Here is a 14,280-nt window from a genome sequence, read left to right as displayed (position 1 = left end):
CCTCTAGATAACCTCTTGCCTGTTCACAAATTCATAGTACAGGAAGAGATTGATATCATTGATCCTATGCAAGAAAGGCTTGTGCAATTAATAGAGTTGGATGAAATCAGGACAGAGGCCCAAAAATAAAAGGTTAAATTACATAATCAAATGAAGAGATTGTATGACAAGAGAACAACAAATAGAAAATTTGAGATAGGTGATTGGGTTTTTATGTGGGATGCAAGAAATCAGGAGAAAGGCAAGCATGGGAAGTTTGAGGCTCTCTGGCTAGGACCATATATAATCCTGGAGAAGGCAGGAGAAGACTCATATTTCATACAAAGTGCAACAGGAGAGAGTCAAGATTTGCCGGTACATGGACAATTCCTAAAGAAAATTTTCTATTGAGACAATATAATTCCATGTACAGTAGAGTAGGATTACTTTCTCACTGTGTATACCACGAACTCCCATTAGTATGTTCCTATTAACCAAAGATCCTAGATTCTTGAAGGCATCCATAGTATACCTCCATCCCCAGTCAGAGCCACTGTTGAGCATTGGATTTAAATCAATGGAATCTGGCGGTTTCATTGAAGCTACAAAAGTTTTCTATAAAAAAAAATGAAATCAAGCACGCCCTTAAGAATTTCGATAGAACCTTTGGCATTTCCATCGACATCAAAATCCTAAAAAATTATCGCTCAAACAAAGGCCATCGGATATACATACTAATCCTTCACTGAAACACCCAATATGACCGAAATGACTCTATCGAAGAAGCCTACCATTATCCTATCGATAAAATGACTTATCGAACAAATCTTGGCCACGATGGACTTCCAAACGATTCACCAAAAACATTAGTTCCATTGACATAAAGTACATCGAGGAAATCAGGAGTGGTCCCTCCGATGAAATAAAGAGCTTCGATGAAACTATAGTATCGATGAGATATGTGAACAGCTCGTCGAGGGAAGAAGTTTGGCCGAAAGAATAAAATCGAAGGAACCCAAAGATATCTTATCGACAAAGCTATTTCGAGGAAAAGGAGCATATCGAAGAGGCACAAAGGATGTTGACCGAAGATAGCTTTCTCATCGAAGGATAAAAGATCGATGAAACATGAGAAATTTCCATTGATGACTTGTTATCGGTCGAACATAAAGGGTCGACGAAGAATATTTATCTTTTACCGAAAGAGGAAATTTCATCGACGCTAGTACAAAGGCCGGATAATGAAGAATTGTTTCGATGGAATTCTAACATCGATTTAACGACGGAGGGACTTAGCGATAAAAGCATTTTCATCGAAAAGGAAGATTTCGATGAATTGATAAAACATTATACTGACATAAACACTTATAGCAAGGCTTCGATGAAATAAAGATATTGATGAGACCAAGAGAAGTGTCCACGATAATGTCAATTTCACCGAAATAAAGAATGATATCGATGGAATATAGTGTTTTGGGGAGACATAAGATAAAGCCATCGAGACATATGATTTCATCGAAGTACAACACAGGTGTAAGGTTGGATAAGTGTCGGTAAAAAATTCAAAGCACTGCTAGACAAATGATTACCCGTTGTCGTGAAGATCAAAACAAATCTCAGTAAAGTCACATCACCGTAAATTCAAACGAATATCTGTGTGACCGTTGCTTAACTGGAATTATTAACTAGTAAATTCACCATAAATGCTCAATGAATTGATGACGTAGGAGACGTTGTTGACAATTCCTAAGAGAATTCACACAAAGTGATTCAAAGCCAGACAATTCAAAATTGGATTCGCAAGAAGAGCCCTTGGAATTCAAGTAAGTTTTGCTCCCTTAAAAACCTGTAATTAAAATGAAGTCATCATCTTCGAAGGCCAATAAAGTTAGGAAAGCGAAAGAAACCCTATCTGTAGATGATAAACCTAAGAGACAAAAGAAGGAAGGAGAACTGGCTCCATTAGAGTAATGGCAAAAGGAATTTGCACAGATTAAGGAGAAAGTCATGGGTAGATTTAGCCAGGATGATAATATAGCCCCACATGTCAACCAGATAGTGTTTGATCTCTTTTCATTGGAGACAGATATGAAAAGAAAAGGTGTGGCCGTTAGATGCTATAAGAGTGACAGTTATATTAATCATCTTGGCATGTTTAATCTCTTTATCTTTCACTTTGTTAAGCAATTGTAATCAGGTTTGTAATGATGAAGGGACATGACTTCTCATAGAATAGGTGTTGCTCGTTTATTTATATGAGCATGTTTTGTAAAATGAAGAGATGATTAGAATACCAGATGTCGGACAAATACTATAGCCTCTGGCATACTATTGTACCATTTTGGAAGCTTTAATAGAATCAATCATTTTTCTCTGCATATGTGTTGTGGATTATCTCGTTTTCTATAGGCAGTTGTTTGTGATATTATCTAAAGGAGATAAGGTTATTCGTATTCTTACAGTGAAATTTATGTTTCTATGTTATGAACTTGGATTAAAAAGATCTACTCGTGGATTGTAATTGTTCCTTGTAGTTCTTCCTTGAATGGTCCCTTAAGGTTAGGGTTAAATTCATTCAGGCAGTTTATGATATAAACATTTAACATATCTCATAAGAAACAGTAACTGACAGATTTACCAAAGGGAGTAGGTTTAAAAACTGTCTCACAAATCATACATTAAGTCCTAGGGAAATATAAGACTTTGTAGCCCAAATAACAGGAAAGACACTGGTCATTCACAAATCACAACCTTTACCATATTAATTACCTTTACATTAAAGCAATAGGACTAGTTGAGTAGGACACATAAAACCAATTAGCAATAGTATACATACTTATAAATTTCAAGTACAAAGATCGAATAGCTTTCACAACAATAATCTTGAACTCATCTAAAAGCCACCTATCCTAGGAACCTATGTCATTCTGAGGTAGGGAAGAATTTAGATCAAGATACTCAATCTGCTATAAAAAGCATTAGTCATCGAAAGCCACTAGTGAATAGGTATACCCACCTAGGTCTTGCAAAGCCTAAAGTGAGGGAGTTAGTAACCAAATAGGTTCACTCTATAAGTTGGCCAAGTCAAATTGGAAGGTTTGATCATAGGAGTTGGCATTTCCTTAGAGCCTATCCAATCTGTTGATTTGAGATCCAACACCTTGAGTACACCAAATAAAAAATCCATCTTCACCTAAAAAAGAAAAACTAGTTACACTTACAACACACTCAATTAATTGAGATAAAATAATATGATAGCATATGTTCATGAACTTAATGGAAATAAAATAAAAAAAATTATTATAACATGGTTTTCTCTACAAAGGGAACAAGGGAAATAAAGGCATGTATGAAGTCTTGCTAATGGGAAGGCATCTTGTCCCAATGACATGATAGTTAAAATGATCAAGAGGGAAGGTTCAACTTTCATCCTTTTTTACCGATAAGTACAATGAAGTGTGTTGTGGGTTCCCTCCTAACAACAAGTAAATGCAGTCTAACCAAAGGTGGTGTATTGAAAGATAGTGTCAAAACTAACAAAAGAATTATGGCTAGTAGACTCTTTGAACATAAATTTGGAATAATTCCAAAGATGAATTGAAGCAAATTGGCTGAAAAAGGTGTAGTGATTTTTCTCCTATAGTGTTTCAGCCAATACATTTGATTAGCTTGGTTACTTGAATCTGTTCACAATCAAGCATGAGGAAAGGATAATTATACAAATCATTCTTTTGTATAATTTTTTAAACATTTTGATACAATCCCATGAATATATCTTTGGGAAATAATGAAGAAATTAGAAGTTCAAGGGGAATGGAGTCGTGCAACCTTGGGTCTATATGAAAAGGTTATCAAAATTGATAATACCATTAAAATGATGAAAATAAATGTAGTGAAGTCAATCGATAGTAATTTTAGTGTAAAACATGGACATCGCCTCTCAACCATATTGATTGGATAATTTATAGATGAATTATAAAGAACAATGAGTAAGGATATGCATAATGGATATGTTTTTTATTACTAATTTATATGCAAATGATGTATTTATTAAAAAGAGTACACAACAAAATATTTCTTCCTTAACCAAATCATGTAGCTACAATCGAATGAAAATCAATATAAAAAGAACAATTGTAATGATAATAAACAATTGATATAAAAAAATTATTGTACAATAAAATACAACGAGAGGTGTGATGCTCTTCATGGTATAATAAACAAGCATAGACAAATTAAGTTGGGAACCTAGAAATTTAGTTCCTTTTCAAAACATAAGTACAAATAATAGTTATATGTGACTATTTTATTTAGGGTTTAGGCCTTTGAACATTTTTGAGATTACAAAATATGAGTAAAATATCATTAGGAGAGATTATATGTTTGTAATAACATTTAAATGAAAATATAGGACATGAATACAACCAGATTACCAGACCAACCAAAGCTTGCACCTCAAAAAAGAGTTGGTATCAAAATAAGATAGACTAGATTAATAATTGTGAAAACAAAGAGATTGATTCAGATGAAGAACCATCATTTGTTAAAGACTTGATATAAAGAAAAGTAATATATAGGCTTTGATAGCAACCTTTTCAAAAAATGAGAACCTACATATTCAAGATTAGCCCAATTATCCCATTCAATCAACAAAATTAATATCAATACAAAAATGGCAATGTTATCATTCAATTTGAACTAATTTCTCATTATCTCACAACTAGAGGTTGAGATGAAAAGCGTGATTTTACAATATCCCAAGTATGAGAAACTACAATAGAAAATCTCATTAAAGCAGGAAGACTAAATAACGTACAAAATTTATTAAGCTTGTGATATAAACAAGTGATTTATTTAAACATGAAATAATTGGCACTAATAATATTCGTAAGAAAGTATGTGGCAACATAGAAGCAACCAGAAACTGAATTACAAAACACTTGTTAATATTTTTTTCACATTGTTTTCTATTTTTAACATCGTGTAGGTGGATGTGATGTAAGTTAAATATTTCATTTCAATTACATTTGATGTTTCTGAAAATAATAGATTAAACTTCTTGTAGCCACCTATAGTTTGTATCTAAATTACTATCCTTCTTAAAAAGAATACTGCATTACCATATTCCTACGGATTTCATTAATCGTTTACTTCATTGTGCCTATGTTTTCTTCCATTGTGGTATCCTTTGCACAATAACCTGCCCAAAAAAAAAATTATTAGTTAAAACATATTAATTTATGTAACAAACAAAATTGTAATAGATACTATAGGGCAGCAAGTTGGTGTTTCTTATATTGTAGTTTTATTTGGGAAATTACAACATTATTATATGCAAACATCTATTTTGGAGATTTATATCCACGTAATTTTGTAAGTAAATTATCAAGGCACATAATATATTCTTCCTTTTTTCAATTTGCAAAACAAATAACCAAGTACCTCCATATTCATTGACTAAGTAATTTTCCCTTTGTTCTCTCTATGTTTTGAAAGGTACTACCAACTATGCATAAAAATCTACTAATTGTTGTAATAATGAAAATTATATAGCCAACATCTTCCTTATTGTATTATTGTCATCATTATAGCATCTATTTACCTAGCATTTTTAGGACCACGATACACCAATTTTGCGCCTTTCCAATGTTCACATCACTAGGAACCTTGGTGGACCTTACAATGACCATTGGATCCTTCCCAAAAATATGGACCTCGTGGCACTAAATGCCACTTATGGTGATTATACCACAACTAGTAGGATGGCCATGGAAAAGGAGGCATGGCTAACTTATTAAATTTTGAGCCCAATTTTTACCTACAACCTCTAAACCTAAACCTAAATGTGCTTTTCCCCATCACTTGCCCTATAATATATCATATGATAGTCCAATATTTCCCCCTTTTCACTCACAATTCATATTGAGTAAGCATACTTCCTATTTTTCTCTTTTATAACCTTTCAAGCAAGTTGCAAGTGTCTACTTAGGAGCAGACGTTGACGACTAGCATTTTGCAAATTTATAGCTGTGGAGCCCTATCTAGCCTCCCATTGATGACATCCTGTAGCTTTCTTTTTCCTCCAACATCCTAAGCCTTGACCTACGTTATCTACTATCATCCTAAGCCCTAGAAAGCCCTCTTTCAAAATCTTAAAACACTTAAACCTAACCCGCATCATCTCTTCTCCCTCCTAGACTCTTGTGATCATCCCTTTATTTTCCATAACCCTACCCATTCATCACTCATACACACCACATTCTCCTAGTTTAGGGCCACTAGGGTTTATGTATTGTTTCATAGACTTTACACACATCACTCATCACAACCACTAGGTCTAAACACACACATTGTCTATTCCCAAATTGTGCTTATTGTGGATTTTCGAGTTCAAATTGCCCATGAGGGGACTAACTAGAGCAAACCCCCAAATAGTATCAACCCATTTTTTGCCCCATAGCTTAGATCTTGCAATTCTCTACATTTTGGTAATTTTTTGCATGTGGCAACCAAAAAAAGGTGTAACAAACAAAGAAGAGTCAATAGTGAAATTTTGGGAGCATTTTGAGTAGAGGATGATCATGCCTCCCACAATTAATTCTTGAATCGATTGCACCCTTTCCATAGAAGACCTCATAGAGCCTCCAAATTTTTTATTTAGTTTATTGCAAACATCCACAACCTTTTTTCCATTTTTAGATATCCATTTTATCAAATGTGAGCTCTTTGTTTTCAATCGCTTCTCTCAAATTCCTAGCTTTCCTTATTTATTTATGTCTTCCAATCCCAATGCAATACATGATTAGGATAAATCAAGATAAGCTTATATTATTGAGAATCTAGTAATCTATGTTTGATTTATCCTTAGTTAAATACACAAGAAACCAACCAAATCCATATCCTTTTCTTTTCTTTCACCTAAACGCCCTATCAATTGTTCTTATCAATTTATTTATTTATGTGATAATTATGACTATGGATTCATATTAATCATTTTAGAGACAGAAATTGATTTTCAAGATGCATTAAGTTTGTATTGACTACTACTTCATGCCCCTTATCCGAATCCATAACTCATTTTTTACTTACATTTGGTGAACCTTGGACATATCTTACACACAAAAAAAATTTGTATTGTGTATGTTTTAGATTAGTATGTAGCCTATTTCTTTTTACAACTTCATCCTTTTTTGCTTGGTGTTATTCTTTTCCATTTTCCTTTATAGCTTCAACCTCTAGGTTTTATCCTTTTTATTTTTATCTTTTCCATATTCTTGTTGTGCTTGTCAACTTTACCACCGATTCTTGTCTTTGTTAACTACCTCTAATAGTCAATTCCCTTTAGGTTCCTATCCCCTACCATACATTTCCTAGATTTGATTAGCAACTTCCTTAGCCTCGAATCCTATACACCTTTAAATCCTTCATTTCAACCCTTTTCCACCTTTAGTCTACTTTTGTAATCCTTGTCTTTCTCTTAATTACCCTTTCTTCAATCCTTGGTCCATGTCAACACCATCCTATTGTGTGACTATCCCACCATCCTATTGTCCATTGTCACCGCCTCATCCTTTCCTTATCTATAATTTCTTGGTCTTGCCAAACCCCATCTATTACATCATTTCTGACAAATGCAACAAAAGTTGGGCATTCTCCCTACTATAACATATGAGGTAACAAGTAATCATCTACAGAACTTTTTGAAATGGTTCTCTCGCATGTTGTGCCTGTGTTCGCCTTTGTCAAGCCCTCTCTTTTTGGTTCGCTTGTTTTGCCTAGTGTTGTTGCACAAGTGGACTCTTCTACGGGGGTTCTGCACTATCCAACAAAGATTGTCCCTGATATTCTTGTGTCTCCCGTACCCTGCTCTTTTGATGGTGTGTGTGCCCCTTCTCTTGTGCATGTAGATGTTGGTGTTGTTGGTGCGCCTTCTCGTGCGAGGCCTCCCTCTCGAACCTACCCCCCTCCTAAGCCTTTCCTACTACTAGCAAGAAAGTCTTTGCTCATGTTGCCAGATCTACTATTGTTCTTCCTCCCAAGGGGAAACCTTGTCCTCTTCCTTGTGCCAAGACCTCCCCTATTGTGGTTTGTGACCAAGATGTGGTACAAAATGTTAGATTCTACCAATGTTATGATTTGGTGTGCAGATTTGCAGGGTTTTGGCCTTCCCTCCTAAATCTGCATTGTTGGGTGAGTGATTCTTGGAAGCCTTTAGTTGCTAGTATCATTGAGCTTTACCCGTGTGCCAAAAGTTTGTTTATTGCTTCCTTTGCTTCCTCTGATGATCGCGACTTGGTGTTGAGAAAGCTATGGGCTTGATGAGATAGCTCTCTCTCGATCAAACCCTAGACAGCTTCTTTTAACCCTCTTACTGAAACACTCCATGTACATCTAGTGTGGGTGTGTCTCTCCCCTTCATTTTTGGGAGTATTCTTGTTATGAGGCCATTGGCAACTCTGTCGGATGCTTCTTGAAGGTGGATGATACCACGTCCTTCATGGTGTGTGTGTGTGTGTGTGTGTGTGTGTGTGTGTGTGTGTGTGTGTGTGTGTGTGTGTGAAAACAAACAACTTATAGATCTACAAAAGGATTTTTTTTCTTTTCAACAATACTATTGCCATGAGTAGGAATTGTTGCAACATCATTTTTTTCAAAAAATATTACTATTTTGGTAAATTGGCTTCAATGAGGTATTACATATGCATTTAGTGAGCACTTCCAATTAGAAAAGTTGTTGTTATATCTAATTTAGCTAGAATGAATCTAGTTAGACCACATGTTTGACCAAAATTAAATTTGAGTTAAAAATGCTTAGATTCACTTGTGTTGATCAATGTCCCAAAAGTGTGACAAAGCTTTGTACTCTTATCCCTAAGTGGTTTTTAACTCTTGTAACACTAGGAAAAACTCATGTTTCAAAATTACAATTCATTTGCCAACTTGTATTCTCACTTGCATGACTATCTAACCAAATGGGAAAAGTCAATTGTGCTTCTACAAGTGTGCCTAATTCATCCACTTCTAAACATTTACCATACTATACAAGCCTTACAACAACAAATACAACTATAATAAAACCAAAACAAAAGAATCTATAAACATTGCTTCGCCCAAAAATCCTTCTCCTACACTATCCTCTCTTCTTCGTTTGACAATTCTTTTTGCTAAGGTTATATCTTTTTATATCTTTTTGTTGATTCCTACAATTCTATCATAACCAAGGTCCTTTGTGTCAATCTTCTTACACTTCCTCCCATTCACCTATTGACACTCCCCCTCCCTAGAGGCTATGATGCATGTGCTTGTTTCCAATACCACAAGGTCTCTAGGGACATTACAAAAAGATGTATGGTACTTCAACACAAAATCTAGTACCTTATAGACAATCATCTAATTCAAGTGGATAGATTGAATGATAAAGGCAACCCTTCTATAGCCCCTCCAAACCAAAACCTTCAAATTTACACCAATCTCTTCACCCAATATAACCAAGCAAACAATGTTAATCCTATTGTCAAACATTCTTCTATTCCTTCTTCCAACATTGATCCTCTTAATTAAGATCAATTCTCCAAAATCTCTTTTGAAAACATTGTAGGCATGATCAATGCTATTCAAGTCACTAAGGATATTGATCCATCTTCATTTAATCACATTTTCTCTTTGAGATTCCTAATAACAATTACCATGGTCCATTATACATTCTTGGTATTATTAATGTTGGTCATTGTGAGGGTAACCTCGTAGAACCATTTTGGCCTTTCACATCATAACTAGTGAAATTTTTCTCAATACAAATCTTCAACAATAATCTTATGTTGCATCCAAAGTTTCATTGAAATATTATGATGGATTATGTATAGATGCCTGAGGTTTTTGTCTTACCTTTGCGAGTAGCTCTAAATGAAATTTCAATACTTGCTCATAACATACCTACTTCAAATCATTTCTCTTAATCTTGGCCCATCTTGGATTGAAAAAGATCAAATTGTTCCTTTCATTCTCCGTCAATGCCTTAAATTCATCCATGACACCCATGTTGTCACAATCTCATATTCACTAGTGCAACATTAGTGTGCCTCCACCATCTTAACCATGGACCATTTCATTTGAAAAGCCACTTCCCACTTTCAAACATAACAACTTCATGCTTGATTTTTACATGCATTTTGTAGAGAAACACACATTTAATGATGAGCACAACCCCTCTATTTTGATACTCTTGAGCATCCTAAGATACATGTTCCTCAACCACCATAAAGTTACGGTATTATGACCCCTTCACCTACTACTACTATTTATCTACCACAAGCTCCCTATGTCCATCCTTCTCCATTACAAAGTATTTAGCCTAAGAAGTGTGGTCCTCCTCCCACTTTTATTCAAGGTCCCATTCCCCTCTGAAATCATCTAGGCTCATACTCGATCACACACCCCTTCATCCTCCCATCATTTCTCGACTTTTACTCACCCCTCTAGTCTACCCATGACAAGCATATCCCCATTTTTTTCTTCCTATTTCCACTTGATATTCCCCTCCTAATCTCCTTTGCAACTACCTTATGCTCCTCATAATGCATCATCCCTTTATACTTCCATCTCTCTTATTACTAATATTTCACCTATCATATCTTCCTTTCTTACACACATTCATTACCTACAACCACCCATATGTCACACAAACCCATAGTTTCTAATGAAAAGATCCTCCAACCTCTTGGCATTTACCATCCTACACCAAAAACAAAATATAAGCCACATTTTTCCCACACATGTATTGGTAGGAGTTGATGTGTAGATTTCTTCTTTACTCAAGTTGTCCTATATTTACACCCATTTCCCTTCCTATCTCATCCACCATTATCTTTCATCATCCCATTTTATCAATACCTCCCACCATTTCTTTAGATCATTAACTAATCTTTCCTAATTTTGATGATCCCATTGCTTCATCCACACCTCATTCCATGGCCATTGATGATACCTTATCCACCAATTAAACTTTTCATACCTTAAGCATTCATCCCCTCCCCTAAACGACTCCATTATAACAAGTATTGTCGATACATCTTCCTCCCTCATGTCATCATCCACCCCATTAGAGTATATTTGACACTGATGGCAACATCCCACTTCTTTCTTCTACTTTAACTCTAGAATTGACATAGTTTTGGCTAGTTCCATGACATCTACAAATATTGATATAATAGTTTATGATCTTATGGTTAGCAAGGTTCAACCTCATGTTGATCCTTAGGTATACAGTCCTTCTTACCCTTGCCTACATAACCTATGATATAATCACTCGTGTTATATTTATCGTACCTTTTAGGTGGATGATCTTATTAGTGCACAAATTTGTGGGACTTCCAATTGTAAAATTGGCTACGGTTTGTGTCCTCTTATATTATGTTTTCCCTATTTACCCACCATCAATCATTGATCAGAGAAACCTAAAGTGAGTTCCTCTTTCGTGGTTGCGAAGTGTTTGATAATTTTGTGTTCCTGTGTTGGTGGGACTTTCATTCTTTTTCCAAAACGACAAGCTTTCATGCAAAATCAAACCTATACACTAGTTTCCTAGGGTTCCAAATTCTCTCAAGACCTTAACTCACCCCTTCGCAATTTTCCCTTTGTCTTCTCAAGCCTCAAGTTTGCAAACAAACTTGCGACCAAGGGACAAAGTCTAAATATCTCAGGTAACTACAAAGCTCTAGTCCCTTCTTTATGTTTGCCCTCAAGTTCCAAAACCCTAGGACCCTCATCCCCTCCATTCACTAATTGTAGACCCCCAGGTAGAACCAAGAACTTTGAGCCTAGTTCTAAGGTCCATGTTCCTAGCATCACCCTAATTCATCATCCCTATCCTAACATGTTCTAGCTAAGGTTTGGATGTTCGAAAGGACCCTAGAACTTGTCACCATGTCCAAAGTGCCAAGTTTATCCCTCACACTAATTCTCAACATTGTTACCTTTCCTTCTCCCTGCATTATCCTTAGTCCCAATTCACTTTCCCTTCCCAATCTTAATCCCACCCCTTCTACCTTAGTCTTACCCCTAAGATGCAAAAATCCATTCAAACTTGCAATGTTGGGACTTTGTTTCAAGTTATGGTCCTATCCCACAACCATATGCAAGTCATAACCCCTCTTGTATCATTATCTCCTTGTACTATTGATCCCCAAAGGAATGTTTCACCTTCGAACCACTTTCATGTCCATGGTCTACTCTAACCTACCAAACCCTGTGGTTCCTCCCCCTAATCTTCTCTCAAACTCCCCCTCTAATCTAATGTCCCATTCTGATTTCCTCCTTCCTCTTGGTTCTTGAACCACTTTTTCTCTTGGCCTCCCACGCAGAAGATCTTTAGTCTCTCCTAGACTCAAACCCTCACTAAGCACCCAAATGTCTCAATTTCACACTACGGATTGCCATACTCCTGAAACCCTTGACAAGTCATTTCATATACCTCCACAACTCACCCATCACTGCATCCATGCCTAGTTCAAACCTACAAGCACCAAATTGTCTCCTCCTACCCCATATGCGTTTATTTAAGCAAACTAGCATAGTTTCACATGAAGAGCAAATTACTTAGGCATGCAAACTGTGTTGTCATTAATGAGAGCTATTGAAGTTCCTACCACCCAAATACACCTACAATTATTCAAAATGCAAGGCTCACATAAGCCACATCCACAAATGACACACTCACTTGAGATCCCGTCGAACGACTAGATATTTGGAAGAAAAAACTATCAATGCCAACTCATTTTAGATTCAAAGCGTTGGTTGTTGAATCAATTTTCTAGGAAAGAAAGGTTCATAGGCAATTATAAGCCATCAAACACTAAATGCTTGTGTTATAGATAAAGGAATGTATCTTCCATAGTGTAGGAAGGACACATAATCTATAATGGTATATCTCCATGGAAGTTTGTAATGGTTGATATGATTGTAATAGAGGTCAAATCTATGTGTGAAAGCATCTAATGCATTAGGATTATTTAGCATGTAGTCTCCCATAATGAGTTTAATACTTTTAACATTTTCTAAACAACATGTACATGTATCTATAAGCATGACATGAAAAATTCTAAAGTTGATGTAGGGTATGATGGTGTGTGTACCTCTATCTATGATTATGACATGCAATTCTAAAGTTTGGATTTTGAAGGAGCTACATGTACCTCTATGGAGAAGGGTATTATGTTGTAGGAGCCCTCCCATCCTTTTTATTAGTAATTCCTCTCTCATCCTACACAAGAATCTTTCCCCTACATTGTACATACCATAATAATAGAATCAAACACATTAAGCAAATTAAACATGTATACCTAATGTTGAATATAATCCTTGTTTCCACCAAGAGAAAGGTCATTCAAGTTATCTTCCATAATTGTCTCCACTTGCAAGGATAGGTTCTATAATTGATGAGTATAATCCTTGACTAACCTAATGTGTCATAGGTTTGCCAATTCGCTAAAGTAATTCTTTGTCACAATGTCACCATAGTGCATTTGTAGCTCCTCTATAAACTAATGAGATGGCATTGAGAGCCTTTCTCTTTCTTTAAAAACACAACCATCAATGCCAAATGAATTGCTCATCTTCCAAATACAAAGAAGCCCTTATCACCTTCTACCCACTCGGGATCTAATGTACATCACAAAAACAAAAACAAAATTATTTGATTGATCTAGGTGGGTCCTTGCATTTGAACTTATACATATCCACATTCAATAACATGTTCTAAGATCAAGAATAAGTCTTAGCATTTGGATCATGATTGACTGGGGATGATCCACTTTGATTGACCAAAGCATTGAAAGTGAGTGGGTTATGAGGTTGTTCATTTGGTTGTGAGAATGATGTTTGTAGGATAGATTATTTAAAATACAAATTCCCCCTTTCCCATTGTCCTTTCATTTAAAAGATGGTGCTAGTCATCTCTCCCTTTAGTTTAGATTGCTTATTATGCATGCCTTCTAGATTTTTGAAAATACAAATTTTCACTTTCCCATTGTCCTTTTTCAAAACTTGTGCCAATCATCTTTCCCTTTCATTTAGATTGCATGTTATGCATGCCTTCTTCCAACTAGCACATGTCTTCATCTGCTAAAGACCACATCAAAGATGAAGTTCCACCTAATTCTAACTATAAATTTGTTTCCTCTTTGCTAAGAGTTTTGTTTGTTGTGTAGGACTTCTCGCCTCAACCTCTAGTTTTTAGTCCATTATGCCCCCCAAATATATTTGACAATAACTTGCTCAAAACAAATCAAAATAAGTTGTGACTTG

The 14,280-nt window shown here is 35.6% G+C and overlaps 1 protein-coding gene across 2 annotated transcripts in view; it reads right to left on the bottom strand.

Annotated features, from left to right (window-relative positions):
* Positions 1-4,949: 4,949 nt before the first annotated feature.
* LOC131079603 (photosynthetic NDH subunit of subcomplex B 3, chloroplastic) overlaps positions 4,950-14,280 on the bottom strand; it is a 114,653-nt gene continuing 105,322 nt past the window's right edge. For both annotated transcript variants that reach the window (XM_058017603.2, XM_058017604.2), the window contains one exon: positions 4,950-5,179. In XM_058017603.2, coding sequence (XP_057873586.2) covers positions 5,141-5,179 — 39 coding nt within the window. In that variant the 3' untranslated portion in view covers positions 4,950-5,140. The remainder of the gene's footprint in view (positions 5,180-14,280) is intronic.

Source organism: Cryptomeria japonica, chromosome 9 (genome assembly GCF_030272615.1).
Source record: "Cryptomeria japonica chromosome 9, Sugi_1.0, whole genome shotgun sequence".
NCBI classification, from domain to species: domain Eukaryota; kingdom Viridiplantae; phylum Streptophyta; class Pinopsida; order Cupressales; family Cupressaceae; genus Cryptomeria; species Cryptomeria japonica.
This window is presented reverse-complemented; position numbering and strand designations above follow the sequence as displayed.